Genomic DNA, 23,046 nt, shown 5'->3' with positions numbered 1-23,046 from the left:
AACAACTGAACAAGCAGTAATTGTAATGTTTGCAGATGAATTGAAGCCCAGGGGTTCTCTGCGCAGGTGCAGCTTGGTAGTGATTGGTCTACGGACTAGTGAGCAATTATTGATGATAAAAGCCTTTTGCCTACTAACAGCTGTGTAATCGGTTCTTGGGTAATTGAACAACTTGTGGCCGAACAAGGTAGAGAGTTGTCAGAGTCCTACAGCACAGAAATGGATTCTTCGGACCACCTCATCTGCGTTGACCAGACATCCCAATCTTACCTAGTCCGATTTGCCAGCATTTGGCCCATATCACTCTTAAACCTTTCCTATTCATATTCCTATCCAGATGCCTTTTAAACATTTGTACTTGCCTGCACCAACACAGGAGCTGCCTCTGTTCTCTGCAGTCAAATCCATTTTAAACTTAAAAAGCTTTTTATCTTTCTATCAATTGTTGTAAACTTTGACTTACAACTGATAAGTCTAAGACTTTTTCTAAGTGAACCAACCACCTTGAGTCTCTCGTAAACTCAAAAGCAGCTTGTAAATTAGAACCAGTGAACATACCCTGTTTAATCCTGTGTGGGGGACTACAGGTGGTGTTTACAAAGGGATTAGAGTTTTAATCTGTCATGTTATAGGGTGACCATTTGTGACTGTTTCCCTGTAGCTAGAGTCCAAGTATTTGTAATAAATAGTAATTATTATTAAGAACAGAAACCATTTCTATGCTATCATCCTTTTGCCTAAAAATAGGGTAAGTTGTGGAACTTTGTGCATTTATTTTAAAACTTTTTTAACATTTGTGATGACTCTGGGAATAGCGAGATTTGATTGTCATGCACTCCCTCAGTGAATAGTGACAATACAAACTCAAATACTTTGTTTTAATGTTCATTATTCTCTGTTTCCTACTTAATGTAAATAAATTTTCATTTCCTGTAGGAATCTGAATCCGGAGACTGAACTAAAGAGATACTTTGGAGCTCGAGCAGTTCTTGGAGATCAAAGGTTAGTTAGTTTGTTGTGCGGGTGCTGTGAACTAAGGTGTCTGTTGTTTTCAACCTGTTTGGATTCTCATGTTCAGAGCCACAGTGTAGATGAAGGCCACTCCGCCCATCATTGCCTGCACTGGCTCTTTAGAAGGCAGAAGACTCTAGATTAAAGAGCTGTTCCATAGCCCTCTTAAATGCCTCAATTGAACCTGCCTCTATCACATTTCCAGAAATGACATTCTATAGCTTTACATCTCACAATGTGAAAAAGTTTTCTGTCACATCACGTCATTTTAAATCTATGCTGTCTCATTCTTATTTGTTTACATGCAGAAACTCACCTGTTGACTGTGCAGCCCACTCAGTTTTGAAAACTTCAGTCCGATCTCCCCTTAGCTGTCTTCTGTCCAGGGAGAAAAGCCCCAACCACTTCAAACTATCCTCTGCTGAAGTTTCTCGTAGCTGGAACAATTCTAATAAATTGCTTCTTCACTGTCTTCAATGCATTAGCATTTTTCCTATAAACATTTCCTCTGCTCTTGTCCTCCATGCCTGTAACAAAGCTGTGAACATTGTTTTCTTAATTTACTGCTCTCTCGAACTGTCTTGCTGCCTGCAATGAGCTGTGCATTTATACACTTGGGTTCCTCTGTTCCTCTGTCCCCTATTTTCTATTGCCTTTGTGTGTTCCAACCAAAGTGCATTACTTTACTTCTCTGCTTTGTACCTCATCTGCCCACACCACCAACCTGTCAATGTCCTCTTTGTAATTCTGCACTATCCTGCTCACAATTACAGTTCTTCCAAGTTCATTGTGCTTTACAAATGTGGAAACTGTGCCCTGCACACCAAGATCCAAATCATTTGTATATCAGGAAAAGCAAGGGTCCGAATCCTGATCCCTGGAGAACTGTACTACAAACCTTCCTCGAGCCCAGAGTTATGGAATGTAGTTTTGCAATATCTGATTTAGTGTGGAATTAAATGATTGACTGTGGAAAATATTTAGTTTTTGAATTCTATTCAAATTAATGTTCAATTCTAACTGTTACTAAAATATTCAATACTGACTTTTGTCTCACCAAAATGTCTCTTTAAATCAGGTCAAAGCAGCGGCATCGTTCATTGCACAGGAGTACATGGCTCACAACACCTAAAGATACTTGGCCAAGATACACCAAAACAGGTAAACTCTGCTTTCTAGCTACCTGTACTGTATTATTTCACACTGCACAGTGCTGTACAATTTAAGGTAGATTCAACTAGGTTATGTTTGATTTATTGTCATGTGTAGTGAAGTACGGTGAAAAGCTTATGTCCTCCTAGACGCCAAAATATAAAGACAACTACAAGGAAATTACTGTAAAGTGATGCAAATTTTTGAAGCTAATCTGTTCTAATGTTTGGTCATTCTTTCCCTTCTCTGTCTCGCAAAGACATTTTTTTCCAACTATCTATTCATGATGCTGCACACTGTTTAGTGCCGTCATACCCAAAATTGCAATCAGTCCAGACCTTAACCCTTGCTTTGTCACTTTTAGGAATTTCTATGCAGCTGCTGGAGACCAAAGGTGGAGCTCAGTATTTCACCTTTGAACACAATCGTGATTATCAACAGGTTCAGTTCAAATTCTTGGATGCTGTAGATTCTCTGGACCCAAATAACATTCTGGTAGGTCATTAACAGTGTCAAATTAAATTTAGTTAAAGTTGGTGGCTGTTCAAATGTTTGATTTACTGCTGAGTTGAACAATTAATTTTCCATAAACTAAACTTACTCAGCCAGTTGTATGCAAGCTGTATGTAATTAGGTTGCTTCACAAGCATCATGCTGTACCAGTTGAAATATTCAATTCATATGGTTTTTATGTTGCCATTACAATAGTTGCATTGAACAAGCAAGAACTGAACTAGAACCTGTAAACAAAGAGCCATGCATATGGTAGCAGCTCACCATTGAGACCCACGTGTTAATTTTTTATTCACTCGTGAGACATCCCTAATTGCCTTTGAGAAGGTGGTGTGCTGCCGCCTTGAACCATTGCAGTTCACCTGATGTGGTTGACCCACAATGCTATTTGGGAGGGAATTCCAGGATTTTGACCCACACTGAAATTCGGCCTTGATGTCACAGGCTGTCATTCTGGCCTCACCTCTGGAATTCGACTCTTCTGTCCACATTTGCACCAAGGCTGTAATGAGGTCAGGAGCTGAATGGCCAAATACAGAGCATCCGACCTGGATCCATCCCCCGATAACCCACCTAATCTACACATCCCTGACCTCTGCAGGCAATTAACATGCCCAAAAGCCTAACTTGCATATCTTTGGACTCTGGGAGGAAACCGAAGCACCCGAAGAAAACGCTCTCAGATGCGGGGAGAACGTGCAAACTCTACACAAACAGTCATCTGAGGCAGGGAATTGAACCCAGGTCCCTGGTGCTGTGAGGCAGCAGTGCTGACCACTGAGCTGCCGTGCCACCTATTTCCTGATCTTTGGAACCAAGAGTAAATAAATCCATCAGGAAAATGCATTTTCACCAATGTCTCTTAATTACATATTATTTCAAAATAAATTCAATGCAAAAATCGATAGGATCTGGTTCCCTCAATAAGCATGACTCAAGTTGAAGTTGCACAGTCTGGCACATGAACCAACTGAAATTGTTAGAATCATTAATTGTGTCTTCCCTGACCCTAGACCCTCCTACGTGTGAACCCACATCATATCGACTCTCTGTTGCAACTAAGTGACATCTGTCGGATGCAAGAGGATCAGGAAATGGCACGTGATCTAATTGGTGAGAGGCATGCTGTAATTTCAGAACAAAACTGATGATGCATCTCCTTAAGAGTAGTTCCGTGCCGGTCGGTAGTGCTTTCCCCTTTGTTTCTACAAAGGAAAAGTTCTGTTTGTAGGTAGCAAACTGTCCATAAATGGTACTGATACTAGCAAGTTTTGCAGCCGATCATTATTTGCCTGTTCTAACCTGACTGAAGTTACTATTTTGTTAGCAAATAGGACTAATCAAATTATCTGTGTTCATAAAGGACTTATGAATTATTTATTTGAATTATATATACTTTTTTGGTGGACTTAATTTGGCTGAGAGTTGTAAAGTGTTACAACACAGAGGCAGACCTTGGCTGATTCCAACGTAGTGGTTTTCTTGTAAACTTGCTGTTTAACAGTTGATTTTTAAAGGAACAATATAATTTACTTCGAAAATAATTTATGAACAGCTCCAACTGTTTGTCAGATTTTTTTTTGCATTTCAGTCGTCTTCTTAACCATCTCCATTAATCGTTTCTTCCAAATCCCCTTTCTTGGTAATCATCTTTAATTTATGTCCTCTTGTTGTTGTCCTTTTAATTAATCAAAGAAGTCTTGCCCTGTTTACTTGATTGTAATCTTCAAAGCATAAAATCTCATCTGATTTTCCACATTTACACAAACTGAATCGATGTCGGAGAAGTGTATAGCTACAATTTTTAGTGATGTTAGATGTCACATTATTTCACAATCTTAGAGGGATAATTTCTAACTTGTTTAGAGTTGGGGTAGTTAAACTGCCAGAACATTGTATATTTTAGTAATTTTTTTTCCTCACTTTCCTCCATTTAGAAAAAGCACTATACTGTTTTGAAAGTGCATTTCACCCAGTGTTTAGCCTGACCAATGGAAATAGCCGGTTAGATTATCGACGAGCTGAGAACAGGTTTGTATGGCACTCGCTAAAATGTTTGAATTTTTCTGTAGAGAGCTTCTGTTTGAATTGTCAGAAGCTGTATTTTTTTTTTAGTGTAGGTTCTTTGCAGTAGTGAACCATACAAATGGTCTAAAATAAAAACATTAAATGCTGGCCGTTCTCAGCTGGCCAGGAAACATCTGTGGAGACAAAAAGAGTTAATGTATCTGATCGGTGACTTTTCATGTTACCTTACCCTGATCATACTCTTGTTATTCAGACCTATATTATCAGCAATACAAAGGGATACATTTACTTGCAGTTGGTCATGGCACAGATGAATTTTAAAATATAGAACATTCTGTGCTGAGACTGATTGGTGTTGTATTGGTTTTAGCCAGTTGAGAGGACATGAATTACTGCCTCACTGAATTGCAAGCATGACTTGATTGGTTGTTGCATGTTACTGCAATCATTTGCTCATTCCTCTGCTGAGTGCTGATTTCAGAACCTACAGCTCCATTCATTCATGCTGCTTCAACTATAACAAAGTTACATCCAGTTAGCACAATGGCCTTTCATCACCGTGATGTTAAAAATCATTTTTTGCATTTACTGGGTAATTGCACAAGCAGTTTCCCTTCATACAACTACCCTTCTCCATTTATCCAGCTGGCGACCAGAACACACGTATGTTGGAAGGATTTATGTATCGACGGCAGTCCCATTTGTTCATTCAGTGTTATACAATGAACTGAAACAGAGCAGAGGTTGTCATTGTATGTTATTTTTAACAGCTTTTTAAAAAAAAAGTTGTCTGAAACATCTAATTTAGTTTTTGATCTTGGCAGTTGGTAGGTGCAGAAAGAAGGCTACTTGAACTGGAATCTTCTTTAAGCAATTCTTTTAATGTAGCTTCTGCAGCTTTTTGGATTTAGTTTGCATTAACAGAACATTTAGTAATTTGTACACCAATTGCAATTTTTATTGACATGAATAAGATGACATTTATTTATTGTGTGCATTTTCTTGCAAACTTAAGTATAGCTTTATAATTTAATTCGGTCTAGCTATTGTATGGGCCACTACCTCATCTCTGCCACAAAGAGTGCTTATTTTTAACTGTTAACCTAATTTCTTCATGATGCAGATTTACATATTCTTTCCTCTTTATGCTTGCATAGGTCATTCTTCCTTGCACTGTACAAGCATATGATATTCCTAGAGAAAAGAGGCTGTCCACGTACGGCACTGGAATTTTGTAAGCTTATCCGTAGGTAAGGATCAGAACTTCTCTGTGACATTTATCTCTTTAGCTTCCTTACCTAGTTGAGCGGAGATCTTTAGGGGAAAGAATCACCAAAATTAACTTACTGCTGCACAGATAAAAATATCTATTGTTGAAGCCCTCATTAATTTACGCTGCCAATTTTGATGTGGAGCTGAACATTGGAAACTGAGAGCGAAAGATGACTTTTGGACGGGGCAACAGCTTGATTTAGAAGGAAACAGATCATACAAGCTTTTGTTTATTCATGAGGCCAGGCCTGGAAGTTAATTGCAAGTTAGTTCCTGATCAGAAAGTTTGGCAACAACCCTTTCATCAGCAGAGACTAGCGTTGTTTAAACAGCTAGTGGAAGTTGTCTGCTAGTAAGTTCAGTACCTGGGAATTGGTTCCAGAAAGTGTGGAAAAGACATGCTGAAGCAGGTAGCACATGTTGAATGGTAACTCGCAACTTGTGTGGAGGAAATGGTCCATCTGTCAAGGAGTGGTCAGAGCTTTAACTGGGTTTTAGACTGCCTTTTCTTGCAAAGCTTTTTGAAGTTCAGAGAATATAAAATCAAGTTATAAGTATTACTGCCTTTATCTAAGTGAAATGTGAAGGTGACCCTCATCGACATCATCTGAAAATCAACCAAGTAGTGTTTACCATAACCTGTGGAACAACACATGAAAATCATTGTGTGGCCAGTTTTTTGTTAATTTCTTTCATTGATTCTTTAAGTGTATTTGTTTGCCTGTCTCTTGTGAGAATGGGGCTGAAACACAGGTTTTTGGGTTAATAGCATAGACTAGTTAGATTACTTAATTGTCACAGAGATAGTAGGAACTGCCGATGCTGGATAACATGGTGTGTAGCTGGATGAACACAGCTGGCCGAGCAGGAAAGTTTGACGTTTCGGGTCGGGAGGATTCTGAAATAAATAGGGAGACGGGGGAGGGGATAGAAGACGGATAAAGGAGAAGATAGGGTGAGAGGAGACACACAGGTCAAAAAGGTGGGGTTAGAGCCATTGAAGGTGAATGTAGGTGGGGAGTCAGTGGCGGGGATAGGTAAGTCCAGGGGGGTGAGATGAGGTTTGTGGGTAGGGGATGGGGGTGGGACTTGAGGTGGGAGAAATGGTTAGGGAGGCAGGGACTAGCTGGGCTAGAAATAGATTAGAATTGAAATAGATTACTTAATTGTTTGATTTTGCTCTAGGGTTATTAAATTGTTAATAAATTGCTAGATCATTTGTTTAAGCCTATAAACCAGTGTCGAGAATTGATTATTGGCATAGTTTGGGGCTGATCAATCAAAACACCTGCTTAGGAATGTAGGAATCAGTTTTGTGGCTAATTGGAGGTTTTAATTTTACAGTATTGCAAATACGGAGGTAGCATGGCTGATTTGGTTCAGCTGTCTATCTGTCTCTGTGTCATAAAGCTGTAGAATTTTAAGTCTGCCCTAGTTTACTTTTGCAGAAAATATGTACATGTCTGTGTCTCCACTTTTCATTGCTGCAAATTTTTTAAAAAACTCAATGGATATAAGAAACTAATCCTAGGGAAGAAGTTGAAATTTTTAAGCGCAGTGAAGTTTAAAACAACAGCAGTACTTCTGACCAAGGAGCAGGAAAGTTGATGTTTCATGTTGGGACCCTTCATTTCTGAACTTTGCTGCTCCACTGATGCTGCCTGGTCTGCTGTGTTCCTCCAGTTCCATACTGTGTTGTCTCTGACTCCAGCATCTGCAGTTCTTGCTCTCTCTGAGCATTTCTGACCATATCTGTTTTAACTGAATGTAAAATGTTAAATAGCAACATGAAACAAATTCCACAGGTCCTAAGCATCTCATTATTTCATATGTTAATTCTGTTATATTCCACAGAGAGACCTATTTGTTTTAAAACAAAAACAAATTTTAGCATCCAGTTAATATTGAAAGAATATCATGCTTTCCCTTTTTAAGATATTGACAGTAACAGCTGACTTAAACACTTAAATATTATATCTGTTGGCAATTTGTATTTTGATCTCCCTTCTTATTGACCCAATCCAAAACAGAGCACCACAGAGGTATACTTGTTATTGTCCTTTGTGCAAGTGATTCCTGTTTTCTGAAGGTTTATTCCTGTTCCTTCCCTTTTCTCAGCGTGATGACTTGGAATGATTTTTGACAATGGGGTTTTCTGTTCCTGGAGCCTTTCATCAAACAGAGGCAATTCTCCCAACTTTACATTAACTTTCCATGAATTTGGTCCTTTCAGTCTGAGCAGGAGTTTCCAAATGTATTCCTCTGCAATGAGCCATAAAGGTCATCTTGGTGTCTATCTGCTCCCGCTCTTCCAGAACCCAACAGAATCCAAACAGTCTGATGTTCAATGCTTATGCAGGAAAACCTGTAACCTGATTGTTACAATGGCTTCCAATGCATTCCAAAAGATAACCCCAAAACATAATCTCCTAAATTTCAGAATTCTAGCAACTGCCATGATAAAACTGCCAATTGTAATCCTAAATTAAACAAGATTGTGTCAGATTTTACTTTTGGTGTTTAGAGCAAATGAATAATTTGATGGGCTGAGGTGTTTCGACCCATCACTTTCCCTTAGCTCTCAGTGGTTTTTACTACATTCCCTGAGCAAATACTGAGTCTCCTGCAGTTGAAAGGGAGGTGCAAACCTACTTTCGAATCCAAAAGCAGACCTGTGAAAGTTTACTCATTGACAAACCTCCTTTATGACAATGAAATCTTAGGTTTTTGATCTGTCCAATTCCAAACAGAGTAACTGAACTGGACTAGTAACCCAGAAGCCTAGGGTAGATCTTCTGGGATCTGGTTCAAATCCCACCAGGACGTTTGGTGGAATTGACATTTAGTTAATACATCTGGAATTGAAAGCTAGTCGCTGTCAAGGCAGCCATGACAGTTGTTATAGATTGTTTTTAAAAACCCTTGCAATTCTTTAATGCTCATTAGGGAAGGGAATGTGCCTTTCTTATATGGTCTGGCCTACTTGTGACTCCAGACCCACAGCATTGTGGTTGACTTTTAATTGTTGTCTGAAATGGCCTACTAAGCCATCACTTGAAGGACAATTAAGGATGGGCAGCTCTGATACAGGCTTTGTCAATACTACCCATATCCTATGAAATAATAAAAAAAAAACAAAACCCCAGAGTATTCCACTTTTATTGCTTGACATCTTACTAGAAACTGATCAAATGAACTCTGCAAACATCAGAAAGTGAGGACAATTAATACTGTTTGAAAGAATCCTTTCCTTCAGCCTATGTTAGGTGTCCAAAAGTGAAGTTCAAATTTAGTTTGATCGCAAAGAACGCCTTAAATTGCTAAATTCTATGGTGGTCTAAATATATTCAATTAACACTAAAGTTGGAAGATGAGTTTACTTTTTGAGAGAATGGCGTGACATTAAAGTGTACTAATGTAGCTTTGGAAAATAGGAAATGTTGTGCACTGATTGAAAATAGTATGTAGGAAATGAAGTTAAATATTGCTGCAATTCTGGCATAGCCTAATTCCTGATATCTCCCTCCATAGCCTGGACCCTGAAAGAGATCCACTATGTGCTTTGTTGATTATTGATTTTTTGGCATTGCGAGCACGAGAATATGCTTTCTTAATACGACTTTATGAGGAATGGGAGGTGAGAGCAAGTCATTGTTTATTTGCTTGTTTTGGTTTTGCTATCTAATATTTATTTAATTTCCCACAAGTTACAGTTGATATGCTGAGGCACTGTTTCTTATTATTAGGGCATGATAGTCATGTTAAATTCTTTCCTCACTCACTAACAAAATACATGCACTTTTCAATTGCGCTTGCTTGTTGGAATCATGAACAGGAATATTGACAAACTTTTTGAGCCTTCATCCCATTCCTAGCTGGGGAAAGAGATGCTTGATTTTCTTGGGGAAACAGGGCACTACACCTGCTAAGGCCGGTGCTTGAAATTCTGTTTTACACTGACTATAAGTAGCATCCTAAATGCAACTTGAAACTAATACAAACTGATAAAATCACACTTAGTGGCTAATTTAACTTTGACATGTATATTGTACTGCAGTATTAATATTGGACAAATGGAAACTGAAAGCCTGCATCTCCCCTTGATGTTGTGGATCTCTGGTCAGTGTATGTTAAGCAGAGGCATTTAGAGAACTTATGCATATAATTTTCCTTAAAATGAAGTGGATCAGCGTTGAGTGCAGGTGACTAAAGGGGATGTAAAATTCAATTTTTATCCTGGTTTTAATGTAGTAGAAATATGAAAACTGAAGTGATTTTTCATTTAATGTGTAGCATATGTACCAAGTTTTATTATTGATTCCCCCAAATTAATTTTTCAAAAGCAGAAATATCCTTCAAAGCAAGTTATACCAACATTGAGTTAAAGCTCTGTAATGCTACTGGATGTTTGTATTATGCTTGGCCCTAGGTTTATCAGTAACATTTGTTTGTTTTCTGCTGTCTTTCAGTTCCATTTGAATCTGTCTCAGCTCCCTAATTTTGCATTCTCTGTCCCATTGGCTTATTATCATCTAAGTCAACGAGAAGGTCTGTCAGATACTGAGCGCTGTAAAAAGCAAGAGCGAGCTAAGCGTCTGTTACAAAATGCTCTCATTGTGTTTCCTAGTGGTAAGTTGTCAAGTGTTGCCCTTGTTAGCTGGAAGTTTCATTGGGTTTTGAATAGAGTTCTTGTCTTTAGAATATTTTCCATCTTAATCTATCTGACATCACTTTATTATAGATTTGCAATTAACAAACTGATGGAAAGTTAGGCTATTGAAAACTTAAATAATTATCTTGTGTGGTCATTATACAAGAAGCAATAAGAAAACATGACAAACTATAAATACAACTTGTGCCAACTTCAAAATTGGTCCTTTAGATGGTGAGCACAAAGAGTTTTGTGTATACAAATATGTATTTGCATAATGTCAGTGAGAGGATATGGCTTAAACTGAGGTATTTTTTATAATCCTTGATGCACGCAACGTGTAATGCATGGCAGTATGCAATGTCTTGTTATATTTTGATATTTCAAGCTTTTTTAAAGAATACTATATTCTTTCTCATCTTTAGCAACTGGGATAGTTCATCCGAACATGTGAATAATGAGCAGGAGTAGGCCACTCAGTGCCTCAAGCCTGCTCCATTCATACTAATCAGTTTGTTTTGAATTTCATGTTTCCATTTTTCCCCCCCCCCACCCCAATCCCACCAATTTCCTTGTTTCACAATATCTAACTCTACCATCTGAAGTGACACCCCTTTTTAGAAAAGAAATTCCTCATCTTTGACTGAAAAGGGCAATCCCTAAACTTTGAACCATGCCCCGAAAACCTGGACATAAAGTAGTTGTAATAGGAAGTATAATAGTGTGTAATAGTATATATGTGTGCTTTATTTGATGAGAATTGTGGAGGGAATATCAATTTTTTTTTTAAACTGGGTGAGAAAGTACCTGGAGACCTGCTGAGAATTTTCTAATGTTCTTAACTATTTTATGAATATGAGGTAATTAAAGTTCAAGATTTTCTCACTGCTTGTAGTAGAAATGTCTATGTTCAGCATCTCTCAAAGAAATCAAGATTGAAATTGTACGATTGCATGTTAAAACTGCGAGGCATTAAATTACTGGTTCACCACTTCTGTATTTTGATTTGAAATGATGGTTGCTCAGCCGTGTTGTAAGGTTTAGGAGGCTTTGTATCTCCCTTCAGCTAGAGGAGTCGTTGGTTAAAACTGAACATTTTCAAGCGACAGTCAGTTTTCAACATTTTAATGATGCTATGTGACAACTTCAAATTTGTATCCCATTGCTCCTACAAGTTGTGTTGGTGCGATTCCAAAATATATATACATCAGTGCATAATGTTTATTATAGCTAGGTTATTCCAAATTGGTGGCTTCATTTAACATTGAGTACTAATTTAGCATGTGATGACTGGCTGGTTAGTAATATTTGTATCTACAAATTAGATGGATTTTAAATGGAGGAAACTGGGCATAAGCACGGACTCTTAATCATTTGATCAATGTGAATTGTCTTAGGCTTGGTATGCGAAGTTGGGTCAAAACCTCTCAAAGATTTGGAAAATGATTGGAGGTATTCAGTGTAACAAATGGAGAAATGCAAACAGCTTTCTGTATGAAAACTTGAACCACAGTTTCATTCAAAAATTTGAAGATCTCGCAAAATGGAAATTTTATTTAAAGACAAAGATCTGTGTAGAAACAGAAGTTATAGTTCAGTTGTCAGTCAGTGATTGGAAGGATTACAAAGTTTCAAATTTTAAGATTTTTACTGCAGTAAACTCACTAAAAGCAACATGGTCTAAATACTTCATGAGACAAACTATGCTTTAAATTAGATCGTCCATTTAATTTTGTTAAAAATCATATGTGGAATGTAGGCATCACTGGTAAAGTCAGCGTTCATTGCCCTGCAATCATTGGACCATTTCAAAGGGTCAATCCCATTGTTATGGGCCTGGAGTGACGCACAGGCCTGGTAAGGGTGGTAGACTTTTATTCCCCTAAAGGATATTAGAAGTAGAAAGGTTCTTGCAACAATCAGCAATGGTTGTCATTAGGCCAGCTTTTAATTACAGAATTGCAGATTTTTAATTCCGATTTCTTCATCTGATAAGATGGGATCAGAACCTACATTTGCAGGATATTAACCTGACATTTGGATTACTAAACCAGTGAAATCACTACTATTCCACTATCTCCTTTTTTTTTGAAATGACTGAAGGTTCCCCTTCATGGTTTACCTTCTTCCTTATTTATACTATATATTGCTGACTTGGACAAGGAAAGCGAATATGCTATCCCACGTTTACAGATCTTACAAAAAGAGATGGGAAGGAAAGTGGTGAGGGTGGAAGAGCATGTAGAAGGATATAGAAAAGTAAGCAAAACCTTTATATATAAGCTGTAAATGGGGGAATTGTGAGGTTGTGCACTTTGAAAGGAATAAAGCACTGCGTATTACTTTGGAGGAAGACTGTACAAAGCTACAACAGTGGGGTATTTAGGACTCCTCTCGCATTAAGCACAAAAACTACAAGTTCAGGTATTCGGAAAGGCAAAAGAAAATGTTGGCCTTAATTTCAAAGGAAATGGAGTATAAAAATAGGGAGGGTTTGTTAAAATTGTACAAGGCACTAGTTAGACCACAGCTGGAATACTGTGAACAGTTTTAATCCCTTTTTTGAAGGAGAGCATTTCTGGGATTGGAGACGGTCCAGAGAAGGATGACCAGATTGATCTGAAGTATGGAAGGACTGTATTGTGAGGAGAGCTTGAATAGGTTGGGCCTTTCTTCATTTAGAAGAGAGGAAGCCTTTTTGAACCATAGATCTTAGGTGATTTGATGGTAAATTGGAAAGGTTTTTTTCTTTGTTTCAGACCACAGGGCATAATCTCATAAAAAGGAGTTGTTCAGTTTGAAAAAAAAATTGATTTTCTTCTCAAAGAATGTGGTGAATCTGTGGAGTACTTTACCACAGAAGTCTGGAGAGGCTGGATCATTAATACATTCAAGATTGATTTATAATCAGTAAAGGAATCAAGGGTAATGGGGAAAAGGCAGGAAAGTGTACTTGAGGATTATCGGATCAGCTATGATCTCATTGAATGGCAGAGCTGACTCAATGGGCTGAATAACTTCCAATCATTGCACTAACTTTTGCAGCTAAATTTACTTTGGAAATTCTTCCCATGGGCCAAAGTAAGGCAGTCTTCCAGCCCCCTCATTCATGGTTTCTTCAATCCAAGCTTGAGGTCCCGCCTGCATTCCACATAGTGAATAAACGAGATTGGCTTATGCTCTCAGAATCCATCTCCCTGAGACTGTAAATTGTGTGTCATATCTGGACAGAAATGCTAGCTTTTTATCCTTTAGTACTCAAATTCTATAGTTTAAAGTTAACTTTATAAAGCCATTATATTCCTAACACCACCTAATAAAATTTGAAGAATAATGTTTTACCCATCGTTGGCATGGCTGCTCCTGCTAGTCATTACAGGCATGACTGTTTTCCACATAATTTCTAATATTCTATCTGTTGTCTTGGTATTACGTTAGTAATATATTGCCATCACAGTGGAGGAAAAAGCTGTATATTTAATTACTTTGAAAAACTACTGTTCGCGGGAGAAGCATATCCAGATTTCACCTCTTAACTATGGAAAATAGTACCTTGTTAAAGTCATTCAGATCGTTGTATTTCTTTCCAGTACTGATGCCGTTACTGGATCTTTGCAGTGTGCAAGCAGACCAGGCTGTGTTGTCGCACAAGTATTTTGGATTTGATGTTCAGATAAGGTAGGAATCATGAAAGAAACTGCTTGAGTCACGAAATGTTAATTTTCCATTTGGGACAGGAGTAGACCATATGGCCTTTCGAGCCTGCTCTGCCATTCAGTTTTAATCTTGGCTGCTTTTTGGACCTCACCTTCACTTTCCTGCCCACTTTCCTTACCTCTTGATTCTAAGATACTCGAAGCCTGTCTATTCCAGCTTAAGTGTCTTCATTGGTGACTCCACAAGTATTGAGCTGAAAACTCCAAAGATTCACAGCCCTTTGAATGAGGATAGTCCCGGTTGATAAATTCTGTGTAGTGGAAGTAATGGTCTAATTAGAATTTCTTTTGATGAGCCTTTGGAGCAAGGCATACAAATTACACACTATATGGAAGTATTGAGAACAGGGAGGAGGATAGTCATAGGTTCAAAACAACAAACTGGTGGAATGAGCAGATATTTGGTGGATGAAAATAATGCTGAGTGACTAATTCAAGTTGAAGAGGTAATATAAAGGGAAGTGTACAATTCTATGGATGTGCAGTAACAGAGAAACCAAATATTAAATGTGGTAAGGCAGTAAAGACAATAGTTTAAAAGGCATTCAACATATTCTGGACTTTTAAAGAGACTTGTGTCCAAAAGCAAGGAAGTTATGAAAACCTTTACAAAGCACCGGTTGGCCCTGACTAAAGTATTGTTTCCAATTCCAGCAACACATTCCTGGAAGGAAGTGAACACGTTAGAGAGGCTGTAGAAAAGATTTACAAGAATAATTCCTAGGATGAAAGACTTAGATTACAGAAGATGGATTTGTTCTTGGTGAGTAAGGTAGACAGGAGATTTTGCTAGAATTGTTCAGAGCCAATACAGATATGAATGTAGTAGATGAAGACAAATTGTTCCCATTGGTGGACGGGTTGTGAACCAGAGCGCATCAACTTGAGATGAATGTCTAAAAAACAACAATGACATGAAAACCTTTTCCATGTGGCTTCTAATTTTGATTTAATATCGTGGTGGGGGTGGATTCAGTTGTAGCTCTGAGAGATTTGGGTAAGTTTCAGAAGGGAAGAGGAGTGAGACAACAATAGGAAGTTGCTGTTGCAAAAAGCCAGTTCAGACACCTGGTTGAATGTCGCTGTTCAGTGCTGCAACTGCTATGATTCAGTGTTGTTGATGGCCGCCTTGTCTCCTGTCCCTCCACTTCCCATCCCTGCTGCAGACAGCCAAATGCACTAAAGCAGTTGGTGACGCTATTTATTGGAAGGAACTGGATGCTCTGGAAGGAACCAAGAGTCATGTCTTGGTTGGAAGAGAATGTGAAGGAAGTTCTAATACGAGTAGATGCAAATGACCCACTTGTACAGGAGTCTGAAAACAAGTAGGTATTTCATGAAGCCAGAATTTTAAGTTATATTGCCATTCTGAAAAAAAATTGGTGATATATTTTTAGTAACTGGAAGATTGTGGTTAAATAAGAGGTAAACAAAATTGTTGCCCTCACCAGCATTGACAGGTCCGATGAACATTTATCCAGTACAGTTTCTCCAAGTCTGAATCTAATATCGGGTTGTAAACTTTATCTGTGGTGCATCAGCGAGTGCTTGCCTCTGATTAACAATTTACTTCAGGGTATTCACCTCATCTTGCCTTCTCTCTTATGTAGATGTTTAATCACATTTAACTTATTCATCTATCTGGCTGTCAATTTCCCTTTGTAAAAACATGAGAAATCATACACCTCACTGGGAATACTTGAATTGTTTCTGATTGTATTTATCTTTTATGTTTCCAACTTATTTTGGATGGCATGTGAATGGCTTAGTTGTCTTATCATTCTTATGACAAGGTTCCCCCCCAACCTTGCATTATTCACTTTTTTAAACTTTTCTCTGGGCATTGCTAGGAAAGCCAGCATTTGTTGCCCATCCCTAATTGTCAGTTGAACTGGTTGACTCTGGGCCATTTCAAAAGGTAGTTAAGGTAATCTGGAGTCACATTAGTGAACCATCATAATAAAGTGTGGAGCTGGATGAACATAGCAGGCCAAGCAGCATCTTAGGACCACAAAAGCTGACGTTTCAGACCTAGACCCTTCATCAGAGAGGGAGATGGGGTGAGGGTTCTGAAATAAGTAGGGAGAGAGGGGGAGGCAGACCGAAGATGGAGAGTAAAGAAGATAGGTGGAGAGGAGAGTATAGATGGGGAGGGGATAGGTCAGTCCAGGGAAGACGGACAGGACAAGGAGGTGGGATGAGGTTAGTAGGTAGGAAATGGAGGTGCGGCTTGGGATGGGTGAGAGGAAGAACAGGTTAGGGGGGCAGAGACGGGCTGGGCTGGTTTTGGGATGCAGTGGGGGGAGGGGAAGAGCTGGGTTGGTTGTGTGATACAATGGGGGAGAGGGGATGAACTGGGCTGGTTTTGGGATGCGGTGGGGGAGGGGGAGATTTTGAAGCTGGTGAAGTCCACATTGATACCATTGGGCTGCAGGGTTCCCAAGCGGAATAGGAGTTGCTGTTCCTGCAACCTTCGGGTGGCATCATTGTGGCACTGCAGGAGGCCCATGATGGACGTGTCATCTAAAGAATGGGCGGGGGAGTGGAAATGGTTCGTGACTGGGAGATGCAGTTGTTTATTGCGAACCGAGCGGTGTTCTGCAAAGCGGTCCCCAAACCTCCGCTTGGTTTCCCCAATGTAGAGGAAGCCACACTGGGTACAATGGATACAGTATACCGCATTGGCAGATGTGCAGGTGAACCTCTGCTTAATGTGGAATGTCATCTTGGGGCCTGGGATAGGGGTGAGGGAGGAGGTGTGGGGGCAAGTGTAGCATTTCCTGCGGTTGCAGGGGAAGGTGCCGGGTGTGGTGGGGTTGGAGGGCAGTGTGGAGCGAACAAGGGAGTCATGGAGAGAGTGGTCTCTCCGGAAAGCAGACAGGGGTGAGGATGGAAAACTGTCTTGGGTGGTGGGGTCGGATTGTAAATGGCGGAAGTGTCGGAGGATGATGCTTTGTATCCGGAGGTTGGTAGGGTTGTCTGTGAGAACGACGGGGATCCTCTTTGGGCGGTTGTGGCTGGGGCGGGTGTGAGGGATGTGTTGCGGGAAATACGGGAGACGCGGTCAAGGGCGTTCTCGATCACTGTGGGGGGAAAGTTGCGGTCCTTGAAGAACTTGGACATCTGGGATGTGCGGGAGTGGAATGTCTTATCGTGGGAGCAGACGCGGCGGAGCGGAGGAATTGGAATAGGGCATGGAATTTTTGCAGGAAGGTGGGTGGGAGGAGGTGTATTCTAGGTAGCTGTGGGAGTCGGTGGGCTTGAAATGGACATCAGTTACAAGCTGGTTGCCTGAGATGGAGACTGAGAGGTCCAGGAAGGTGAGGGATGTGCTGGAGATGGCTCAGGTGAACAGAAGGTTGGGGTGGAAGGTGTTGGTGAAGTGGATGAACTGTTTGAGCTCCTCTGGGGAGCAAGAGGTGGCGCCGATACAGTCATCAATGTACCGGAGGAAGAGGTGGGGTTTGAGGCCTGTGTAGGTGCGGAAGAGGGACTGTTCCACGTAACCTACAAAGAGGCAGGCATAGCTGGGGCCCATGGCCACCCCCTTAGTCTGTAGGAAGTGGGAGGAGTCAAAAGAGAAGTTGTTGAGGGTGAGGACGAGTTCAGCTAGGCGGATGAGGGTGTCGGTGGAGGGGGACAGGTCGGGCCTGCGGGACAGGAAGAAGCGGAGGGCCTTGAGGCCATCTGCATGCGGAATGCAGGTGTATAGGGACTGGACGTCCATGGTGAAGATGAGATGTTGGGGGCCAGGGAATTGGAAGTCCTGGAGGAGGTGGAGGGCGTGGGTGGTGTCACGGATGTAGGCGGGGAGTTCCTGGACCAAAGGGGAGAAAATGGAGTCCAGATAGGTGGAGATGAGTTCGGTGGGGCAGGAGCAAGCTGAGACGATGGGTCGACCAGGGCTGGCAGGTTTGTGGATTTTGGGAAGGAGTCCCGAAACCGCCCAAAGAGGATCCCCGTCGTTCTCACACACCACCCTACCAACCTCCGGATACAACGCATCATCCTCCGACACTTCCGCCATTTACAATCCGACCCCACCACCCAAGACATTTTTCCATCCTCACCCCTGTCTGCTTTCCGGAGAGACCACTCTCTCCGTGACTCCCGTGTTCGCTCCACACCGCCCTCCAACCCCACCACACCTGGCACTTTCCCCTGCAACCGCAGGAAATGCTACACTTGCCCCCACACCTCCTCCCTCACCCCTATCCCAGGCCCCAAGATGACATTCCACATTAAGCAGAGGTTCACCTGCACATCTGCCAATGTGGTATACTGCATCCACTGTACCCGGCGTGGCTACCTCTACATTGGGGAAACCAAGCGGAGGCTTGGAGACCGCTTTGCAGAACACCTCCGCTCAGTTCGCAACAAACAACTGCACCTCCCAGTCGCAAACCATTTCCACTCCCCCTCCCATTCTTTAGATGACATGCCCATCATGGGCCTCCTGCAGTGCCACAATGATGCCACCCGAAGGTTGCAGGAACAGCAACTCCTATTCCGCTTGGGAACCCTGCAGCCTAATGGTATCAATGTGGACTTCACCAGTTTCAAAATCGTCCCTTCCCCAACTGCATCCCTAAACCAGCCCAGTTCGTCCCCTCCCCCCACTGCACCACACAACCAGCCCAGCTCTCTCCCCCCCCCCCCCCCCCACCCACTGCATCCCAAAACCAGCCCAGCCCGTCTCTGCCTCCCTAACCTGTTCTTCCTCTCACCCATCCCTTTCTCCCACCCCAAGCCGCACCCCCATCTACCTACTAACCTCATCCCACCTACTTGACCTGTCCGTCTTCCCTGGACTGACCCATCCCCTCCCTCCCTCCCCACGTATACTCTCTCCACCTATCTTCTTTACTCTCCATCTTCGGTCCGCCTCCCCCTCTCTCCCTATTTATTCCAGAGCCCTCACCCCATCCCCCTCTCTGATGAAGGGTCTAGGCCCGAAACGTCAGCTTTTGTGCTCCTGAGATGCTGCTTGGCCTGCTGTGTTCATCCAGCCTCACGTTTTATTATCTTGGAATTCTCCAGCATCTGCATTTCCCATTATCTCCTTAGTAAGTCAGTTCGGTGTGGGTGTTTCAGACATCAGCCATCCTCTGAGTGAAAAGGGCCTCCTGTAATCTTTCTAACGATCATCTCAAATCCGTGTCCCTGTAATTGACCCCTCCACTAGAGCAAACAGGTATTCCCTGTCCACTCTATGTAAGTCTCTCAATACTGTATACACCATGATTATGCCACCCTGGGCCTTTCTTGTTCTATGGAAAATAACCACAGTTCATGCAATGTTTCCTCATAGCTACAATTTGCAAGCCCTGGCAACATTCTTGTACCTTTCCTGTATACTGTCTAGAGAATTATGGCCTTCCTGTAATAAGGTGACCAGAACTGTGTAGACAATTTCCAGCATTGGATCCCAGCTTTTGAATTCACTACCTCACCCAGTGAAGGAAAACATCCCACATGGTTTCCTTGTCACCTGTGTATCCGTCCTGCCACCTTCCAGTGACCGGTGGACATGCATTTCAAGGTCTCTGATTTCCTTCTCCTCTCAATACATTCTTGTTTATAGTACTCCACACTTTTATTTGCCCTCACTAAATGCATAATGCCACACTTCTTTGGTTTGAATTCCACTTGCTTCTTTTCCACACACTGAACCAAACCATTGATATTCTGCATTGACAGCCATTCTCTTTACTTTCAAGTGCATGGCTATTGTTTGTGTTGTCTGCAAATTTCTCAATTATGCCTTCTGCATTTAAGTCAGAATTATTATATAACACAAACAGTAAGGGAGCCAACGCCATCCTGTGGAACACTGGAAACTGCTTTCCATTTGTAAGATCATCTTAACAGCCATTTCTTATTGATTTTGGTCTCAATCAATTTTGGAATCCACTCACTGCATTCCCCTGTATCCCACGGGCTTTAACTTTTCTTTTTGGCTTGCCATGTGGAACCTTATCAAATGCCTCACTAAAAGCTCCATAGACAATGTCTACTGCACTGTCTTTATTAGTCCTCCTATTATTACCTCAAAAATCTCAGTGAAGTTCATTAGACATGACCTTCTCTTTTAAAAAAAGTCTATTCTCTAATTAATATGTGCTGTTCTAAGTAGAGTTCATGCTATCTCAGTATTGATTTCATTCATTTGTCCACCACTGAGGTCAGACTGACTGGCCTCTGTTAATTTGCTTTATACCACATACCCTTTTGGAATAATGGTAGTGTTTGGAAACCTCTGACCTTCTGGTACCCCACTTGTTTCTATTGAGAATTGCAAAGTGATTCTCTGAGAATCTCCTGATTCCTCCTTGGCTTTATTTAACAGCTTAGGATGCAATACAGCTGACTCTGGTTATTTACCTACCTTCAAGTTGGTCACTCTCTCCAGTGATTTTCCTGTTATGCTTATCAAATGTTTCATACACCTCCTACTAGAGTATCTGAATCAACACCCTCCTTTGTGAAGGCAGAGAACAAAGTGCTCATTACACACCCAGCCCACACCCTTACATTTACACACAAATTGCCATGTACGTCTGATCTGCCTTATCCTTTTTAGAAAGTTTCTAAAGTATTACTTTTTTTTTGTGACTGTAGTTTGCTCTAGTTTTCTGCCTTATCTTAACGTGTATGCTTCTGGCAGTACTGCCCTTTTACTTTGTGCAGACATGTCTACATTATGCCTGCAGAATCCCTTGTTTTTGTAAGCCTGAAACCCTGCTCAGTTTTAGAAAGTGTATTCGATTTACTACCTATTAGAAATAGTGAACAACCAAAATTAGTGAGTGAGGAGACTCAACCTTGCCCTTTTTCATAATCCTACTTCCAGAAGCACTTCTCCTAATTAGGGGCCCAGTGTTTTCACAACACATTTCTATTTTTAAATAGCTCAGAGGTCTGCATTTTTTAATAAACTTTGGAAAATAAGATCATTGCTCCTTTATTCATTCATGGGATGAGGGTATTGCTGGCTAGGCCAGCATTTATTGCCCATCCCTAATTTGCCCAGAGGGCTGCTAAAAGTCAACCACATTGCTGTGAGTCACATTGTAGGCCAGAATAGGTAAGGATGGTAGTTTCCTTCCCTAAGGGACACTTGTGAGCCAGATGGGATTTTACCAACGGTCAACAATGGATTCATGGTCATCATTAGACTCTTAATTAATTGGTTGAATTCAAATTCTGCCATGGCAGGATTTGAACCCAAGGTCCCTGGAATATTACCTGGGTATCTGGATTAACAGTCCAGTGATAATACCACTCGGCCATCGCCTCTCCTGGTTTTATCTGAGTTTCTTTAATCTTGCTTTTAATAGGTACGAATAATATTTAGCATGTTTTTGAAGAAAATCACTTCTGAGTCTAGATTCAAAACATTGTGTATGATTTGTTTTCCTTCCCCTCCTGTCAAATTCGGGGAGCCTCCTTAACTACAGGATGCAAGATGGCTGCAACATAGAATGATAGAATTTCATATCACGCCTGTATCATCTCTTTAAAAATAAACTATCCATTTAGCAAGGATTGGAGTGTGAGCCTATTTACCCTTTCATTGTACTATTGCCTATTAGTGTCGTATGTGATTATGAAAAAAGTATTTGTGTGTCTGAGATTGTTAACATGTTTTCCCATTCCAGGAGAAGGATTAGATACCAGAATGTTCCCAGGAACATCTATCGTCATATTGTACTGTCTGAGATAAAGGAAGCTGTTGCAACTCTTCCACCCGTGAGTGTCTACACAAATACTCTACTTGTTCCGGAAACCAATGGACTTTAATTTACTAAATTGTATTGTCAACTCTTTAGACTTTGAGGCAGTTGCCACATGCGTTTGTTTTCTTTGAGCTGTAATAAGTTCAAAGAGCATGATTGTCTTTATTTAAAATTAAAGAAAATTGGTGAAAGAGTGGGACAGTAGAAAAAATACATCAGTATGTCATGATTCTGACAAATATTGAAGATAGATGATTGGTCAGATGATCAAAAAAGGTGCAGATTGTGAAAAAAGGACATGACTGAATAGGAAAAGAATTCTGAGGTTTTCAAATGCAATGAGTTAGAGCAGATAAATACTGGTCATGTTGCAGAATCTCCTGTTTCTTAACTCAAACCAGAACATGTAGCTGATTATCATCAGTTGTTTTATTGCATTGTTTTGCTGTCTGTTTATAGAAAACTAACAGCATGGCAAAATTATTTGATGCTTGTAGAGCAAGGAGTGCCAAAACGTCAAACTAAAATTATCGCCTAATCTGTACATGGGAGAAACAGAGATTTCTCTCAGCTTTCCAAATGGTGAATAAGCAGATAATGAATAGTTTTATAGAGCATTGATTATGTTAAAATTTTACCTATTAGTGCCTAGCAATCGGTTTGTTGTGATTGAGATTGTTACAAAATCAATACATCTCAACTTTCTCCTGTGTGGGCAATACAAGCAAGGTCATATTGCTGATTCCTAAATCAGCCAATTATATTTTAGTGGACAGTTTTTTTACAAAGAACAACTGCTGTCGCAATTGATAAATGTACGTATTAGCGTTTGTTTATATTTTGCAGGAAGTAACTGCACAGCCTGTGATGGGTTTTGATCCACTCCCTCCACTAGATGGCATTGTCACATACACGAGACCTGAAAGGTGGTATTAGCATTTCAATTAATTAAAGCTAGACTGTA

At 40.7% G+C, this 23,046-nt stretch overlaps 1 protein-coding gene across 2 annotated transcripts in view; it reads left to right on the top strand.

Annotated features, from left to right (window-relative positions):
- The window catches only part of tcf25 (transcription factor 25 (basic helix-loop-helix)), a 44,785-nt gene that overhangs the window by 13,101 nt on the left and 8,638 nt on the right, over positions 1-23,046 (top strand). For both annotated transcript variants that reach the window (XM_059651717.1, XM_059651718.1), the window contains exons 5-16: positions 937-1,002; positions 2,090-2,172; positions 2,528-2,658; positions 3,690-3,789; positions 4,614-4,707; positions 5,862-5,954; positions 9,508-9,613; positions 10,446-10,605; positions 14,218-14,305; positions 15,510-15,668; positions 22,005-22,095; positions 22,929-23,008. In XM_059651717.1, the coding sequence (XP_059507700.1) occupies positions 937-1,002; positions 2,090-2,172; positions 2,528-2,658; positions 3,690-3,789; positions 4,614-4,707; positions 5,862-5,954; positions 9,508-9,613; positions 10,446-10,605; positions 14,218-14,305; positions 15,510-15,668; positions 22,005-22,095; positions 22,929-23,008 (1,251 nt within the window). The remainder of the gene's footprint in view (positions 1-936; positions 1,003-2,089; positions 2,173-2,527; positions 2,659-3,689; positions 3,790-4,613; positions 4,708-5,861; positions 5,955-9,507; positions 9,614-10,445; positions 10,606-14,217; positions 14,306-15,509; positions 15,669-22,004; positions 22,096-22,928; positions 23,009-23,046) is intronic.

Source organism: Stegostoma tigrinum, chromosome 16 (genome assembly GCF_030684315.1).
Source record: "Stegostoma tigrinum isolate sSteTig4 chromosome 16, sSteTig4.hap1, whole genome shotgun sequence".
NCBI classification, from domain to species: Eukaryota; Metazoa; Chordata; class Chondrichthyes; order Orectolobiformes; family Stegostomatidae; genus Stegostoma; species Stegostoma tigrinum.
The sequence above is the reverse complement of the archived record's forward strand: the minus strand, read 5'-3'. Positions and strand labels throughout refer to the sequence as shown.